This window comes from Nerophis lumbriciformis, linkage group LG13, assembly GCF_033978685.3.
Source record: "Nerophis lumbriciformis linkage group LG13, RoL_Nlum_v2.1, whole genome shotgun sequence".
Classification (NCBI taxonomy): domain Eukaryota; kingdom Metazoa; phylum Chordata; class Actinopteri; order Syngnathiformes; family Syngnathidae; genus Nerophis; species Nerophis lumbriciformis.
In genome coordinates this window covers 40131650-40137920 of record NC_084560.2, presented here as the reverse complement: position 1 = coordinate 40137920, position 6271 = coordinate 40131650, and the positions used below count along the sequence as shown (strand labels likewise).

At 25.1% G+C, this 6271-nt stretch overlaps 1 protein-coding gene across 1 annotated transcript in view; it reads left to right on the top strand.

Annotated features, from left to right (window-relative positions):
- The window catches only part of rgcc (regulator of cell cycle), a 13859-nt gene extending 9487 nt beyond the window's left edge, over nucleotides 1-4372 (top strand). Inside the window, exon 5 of the mRNA XM_061970803.2 lies at nucleotides 4320-4372. Coding sequence (XP_061826787.2) covers nucleotides 4320-4327 — 8 coding nt within the window. The 3' untranslated portion in view covers nucleotides 4328-4372. The remainder of the gene's footprint in view (nucleotides 1-4319) is intronic.
- Nucleotides 4373-6271: the final 1899 nt, after the last annotated feature.

Genomic DNA, 6271 nt, shown 5'->3' with positions numbered 1-6271 from the left:
CAGCTGGAGCAGGAAGGTGTGTGGCGTTTGGCTGCGTTACTGCAGGCCAGTCGCTGTCACAACTTGCACGGCGCATGAGGAATGTGCAGCTCTGCAAAGTGTCCACGTCTTTCTAGGACTCACACTGTCAACGTTCAGACCTCAACCCTGCTTTCTTCCGCCTATCAGCTGCTCGTCACAACCTGCGCTGCACTTTCTACTTTTAGCCGCGAAACATTATTATTAAAAAAATACTCGAAATTTGAGCGGAAAAAAGTAAGGCTATTTCAAAAACCAAAGTGCAATTTTACGAAAAAAAAAAATGTGTTTGCTATTTTATGAGAAAAAAAAATCTGAATATTAAAAAAAAAAAACTTAAAATTTTATGAGAAAAAAGTCAGAATATTAAAAAAAATAAATGCCATTTTACATGAGGAAGAACGTAATGTTTTAGAAATAAAGTGGTAAAAAACGAAAACAAATAAAAGGTGCAATTTTACAGGAAAAAAAATCTTAATATTGAAAAAATTGTGTTTTAATGCCAATTTTATAAGGAAAAAAATAGCAATTTTACAAGGAAAAAAATCTGATTATTAAAAAAAAAAAGTAAAATTTTATGAGAAAAAAGTCAGAATATTAAAAAAAATAAATGCCATTTTACATGAGGAAGAACGTAATGTTTTAGAAATAAAGTGGTAAAAAACAAAAACAAATAAAAGGTGCAATTTTACAGGAAAAAAAATCTTAATATTAAAAAAATTGTGTTTTAATGCCAATTTTATAAAGAAAAAAAATAGCAATTTTACAAGGAAAAAAATCTGATTATTAAAAAAAAAGTAAAATTTTATGAGAAAAAAGTCAGAATATTAAAAAAAATAAATGCCATTTTACATGAGGAAGAACGTAATGTTTTAGAAATAAAGTGGTAAAAAACAAAAACGAATAAAAGGTGCAATTTTACAGGAAAAAAAATCTTAATATTGAAAAAATTGTGTTTTAATGCCAATTTTATAAGGAAAAAAATTAGCAATTTTACAAGGAAAAAAGTCTGATTATTTAAACAAAAAGTCAAATTCTATGGCATGAAAGTCAAAGTATTTAAAAAAAAAAAGTGCCATGTTTCATTAGAAAGAATGTAATGTTTTGACAATTAAGTGGGGGGGAAAAAAACAAATAAAAGGTGCAATTTTACAGAAAAAAAAATCTTAAAATTGGAAGAATATTGTTGTTAATTTTCAATGGCAAGTTTATGAGAAAAAAAAATGCAAATTATACAATAAAAATGTAAATTAATTTTTTTTTTTTAATTAATATTAATATTGTAATATTATAAGTTTAAATGTTGTAATAAGAATAATGTGGTAATATTCCATCCATCCATTTTCTACCGCTTGTCCCTTTTTGGGGTCACGGAGTGTGGTGATATTATAAGATTAAATAGGTACTAATGTAAGATTACAATTTATTGTTATGAGAATAATGTGGTAATATTATAATATTAACTATCTAATAATGTAAGATTAAAATGTTATTATGAAAATAAAGTGGTAATATTATAAGTTTAAAATGTTACGATTACAAGAAAAAGTTTGGTTTTATTATAAGATTGACTATCTAACAATTTAGGATTAAATGTTTATTATTATGAGAATATTGTGGTAATATTGCCATGTTTCATTAGAAAGAATGTAATGTTTTGACAATAAAATGGGAAAAAAACAAATACAAGGTGCAATTTTACAGAAAAAAAAATCTTAAGATTGGAAGAATATTGTTTGTTTTTTTAAATGGCAGGTTTATGAGAAAAAAATGCAAATTATACAATAAAAATGTAAATTGCAAAAATCTATTTTATCAGAAAAAAGTTAGAATATTTAAAAAAACAAAAGTGTAATTTTACGTGATGAATAACGTAATGTTTTGACTATAAAGTGGTAAAAAAAAAAAAGTGCAAATTTACGGTAAAAATAAATCTTAAGATTTGAAAAATAGAGCATTTTCTTTTAAAAGGGCAATTTTACGAGGAAAAGATGTGCAATTTTGTGAAAAAAGGAAGGTCATGTTTTGACAATAAAGTGGTAATAATCAGACACCTCTTTTTTTTTCAAAGGGCAAGACCACGAGGAACACGTGCAATTTTAAGAGAAAAAAGTTTGAATATGTGAAAAATAAAAGTGCAATTTAAAAAGAAAAAAGTTAATGTTTTGACAACAAAGTGGTAAAAAGTAAATAAAAGTTGCATTTATAAGAACTTTTTTTTTTAAACGTTTTAACAATTAATTTTTAATGTTTTTTTTTAAAGGTGCAGTTTTACAAAGAAAACATTTGCAATTTCACAAGAAAAAAGTTTGATTGTTTCAAAAACTAAAGTTTGATTTTATGAGAAAAAAGCTAGCATATTTCAAAAATTAAGGAGCAATTTTAGGCGAAAAAAAGTCTCAATATTATTTTAAAAAGGTGTATTTTAGCCAAAATAAATTAATATTTCAATAAAAAAATGCAAATTTTACTAGAAAAAGGTCTGACTACTTCAAAAACCAAGGTGCAATTTTAGGCGAAAAAAAGTCTCAATATTATTTTAAAAAGGTGTATTTTAGCCAAAATAAATTAATATTTCAATAAAAAAATGCAAATTTTACTAGAAAAAGGTCTGACTACTTCAAAAACAAAGTGCAATTTTACTGGAAAACAAGTTGTGAAATTACAAAACAAAATAAATAGAATATATAAGATTACGAGAAAACTATTGGAATAAAGTTCTGAGAGTTAAAAAAAAAAAAACATTGCAATTTTACAATAAAAAAGCTAGCATATTTCAAAAACTAAGGTGCAATTTTAGGCGAAAAAAAGTCTCAATATTATTTTAAAAAGGTGTATTTTAGCCAAAATAAATTAATATTTCAATAAAAAAATGCAAATTTGACTAGAAAAAGGTCTGACTACTTCAAAAACCAAGGTGCAATTTTAGGCGAAAAAAAGTCTCAATATTATTTTAAAAATGTGTATTTTAGCCAAAATAAATTAATATTTCAATAAAAAAAATGCAAATTTTACTAGAAAAAGGTCTGACTACTTCAAAAACAAAGTGCAATTTTACTGGAAAACAAGTTGTGAAATTACAAAACAAAATAAATAGAATATATAAGATTACGAGAAAACTATTGGAATAAAGTTCTGAGAGTTAAAAAAAAAAAACATTGCAATTTTACAATAAAAAAGCTAGCATATTTCAAAAACTAAGGTGCAATTTTAGGCGAAAAAAAGTCTCAATATTATTTTAAAAAGGTGTATTTTAGCCAAAATAAATTAATATTTCAATAAAAAAATGCAAATTTTACTAGAAAAAGGTCTGACTACTTCAAAAACCAAGGTGCAATTTTAGGCGAAAAAAAGTCTCAATATTATTTTAAAAAGGTGTATTTTAGCCAAAATAAATTAATATTTCAATAAAAAAATGCAAATTTTACTAGAAAAAGGTCTGACTACTTCAAAAACAAAGTGCAATTTTACTGGAAAACAAGTTGTGAAATTACAAAACAAAATAAATAGAATATATAAGATTACGAGAAAACTATTGGAATAAAGTTCTGAGAGTTAAAAAAAAAAAAACATTGCAATTTTACAATAAAAAAGCTAGCATATTTCAAAAACTAAGGTGCAATTTTAGGCGAAAAAAAGTCTCAATATTATTTTAAAAAGGTGTATTTTAGCCAAAATAAATTAATATTTCAATAAAAAAATGCAAATTTTACTAGAAAAAGGTCTGACTACTTCAAAAACTAAGGTGCAATTTTAGGCGAAAAAAAGTCTCAATATTATTTTAAAAAGGTGTATTTTAGCCAAAATAAATTAATATTTCAATAAAAAAAAATGCAAATTTTACTAGAAAAAGGTCTGACTACTTCAAAAACAAAGTGCAATTTTACTGGAAAACAAGTTGTGAAATTACAAAACAAAATAAATAGAATATGTAATATTACGAGAGAACTATTGGAATAAAGTTCTGAGAGTTAAAAAAAAAAAACATTGCAATTTTACAATAAAAAAACGTGTAATTTTTCAAGCTAACGTCGCACTTTGTGCAGAAATCAACATGCTAAACATAAAAAGTCGCAATTAAATGCGAGTAAAGTTGGCATTTTACAATTGTAAAGCAAGAAAAAAACAAAAGAGATCATTTTACAGTAATGAGTATGGAGTGTAGTACATGTAAATAATAAAAATAAAATATATTAGGTGAAAAAGTGGTAATTTTACTGATATGTTTATTGTTGAAGAAGAGCAAGTAAAAACGTTTTCACACGTTAATGTTGTCCAATCATCTCTATTGTCCCTTTCAGGTATGTGACATGGGGACTGGCAGCCATCTTGGACCACCCCCCACCCCCCTGACTGAACCACGCCCACCAACAGGAAGCAGCTGCTCGTTAGCTCCACGTTGTCCTGGAGTCTAGTCCACGCTCTAGTCCACTGGCTCCACGCCACCTGGCGCATTGCATCGCAGCCACACTGGAATATTATAATAATTATGCTATTATTATTATGATACTGTATTTCTTATTATTGCCACAAATAAGATCAGCTTAGAATCTCTCACAAAAAAATGTTGTTTTTGTAAAAGGAATATATTTGTAATTTTATAGAGCTTGATATTGTAAATGCATTGGTCTTTTTTGTGAAATATATTTTTGTACCAGATGTAAATACTAATTATTGAAATGGTCACAAAATGTTGGTGAAAAATACAAAGAAATGTATGGAAAGCAATATCATGACAGCTAACATCTGCCTGGCATCACATTAAAAATGAGTTTGTTTATAAAATACTTGCTGGAGTTTGTTTTATTTAAAAATAAATACATTTTCTAAATGAGATGAAATATCATTTTGCTATTGGTTTCACTTTGCAACAAAACCTTCTCATAATAATATGACATTGCTATATTAGTAGTAATAATATTCTGGTAAGAATATGAGAATGAGGTAATAAACTTATCAGAAAAAAAATTATATTGTAAGAAAAAAAAAAGTTTTAATAATAGAAAAATAATAAAAGCCTACAGCTTTGAGAAAGAAAAGTCATAATATCAGGAGAATAAAGTACTAATATTTCCAGAAAAAGGTCACAATGTTATCTGAATAATGTCGTGTCATGAGAAAAAGGTGTTATATTATTAAAAAAAATAAAGTCCTTATATTGTCAGAATTCAGACATAATATCATGAGGGACATCTACATTTTCCAACAAAATGTTGCAATATTACAATTTATTCTCTCAGAAAAAAGTCGCAATCTTAAAAATAAAACTAATTTTTTGAGTCTGAGGTCATAACAATATGGAAATAAAGTCATATTTTATGAGATTATGGTTGTAATAGTATGACCAAACGTTGTACTACTATAAGAATATGGAATTATTACGAGAATTATTACGAGAATAACAAAATCATTTGTCATATTACAATATCAGGTTAAATTATGAAAATAATGTGGTAATACTATAAAAATAAAATAGTAATATTATGAGAACAAAATGTTATTTTAATGAAAATATGGAGGTAATATTACAAGATGAACATGTTATCATTGTAAGAACAAAGTAGTCATAAAACATTTTTTATACAAGATTATGATGATATAATTATAATAAAGTAATATTGTAATATTATAAGTTTAAATGTTGTTATAAGAATAATGTGGTAATATTCCATCCATCCATTTTCTACCGCTTGTCCCTTTTTGGGGTCACGGAATGTGGTGATATTATAAGATTAAATAGGTAATAATGTAAGATTACAATTTTATTGTTATGAGAATGATGTGGTAATATTATAACATTAACTATCTAATAATGTAAGATTATAATGTTATTATGAGAATAAAGTGGTAATATTATAAGTTTAAAATGTTACTATTACAATAAAAAGTTTGGTGTTATTATAAGATTAACTAACAGTTTACGATTAAAATGTTATTATTATTATGAGAATATTGTGGTAATATTATTAGATTAAAAATGTTATTATTAAAAGAATGATGTGGCAATATTGTTTAAAATATTATTTTGAAAATAATGTGGTAATATTAAAGGATTAAAATGGTAATATAATGACAATAATGTGGGAATATTTTGAAAATAATGTGGTAATATTAAAAGATTAAAATGATAATATTTTGATAATAAAGTGGTAATATTATAGGATTAAATGTTGTTATAAGAATATTGCGGTACTATTATAAGATTAAATAGGTAATAACGTAAGATTAAAAATGCATCATTATGACTTTATTG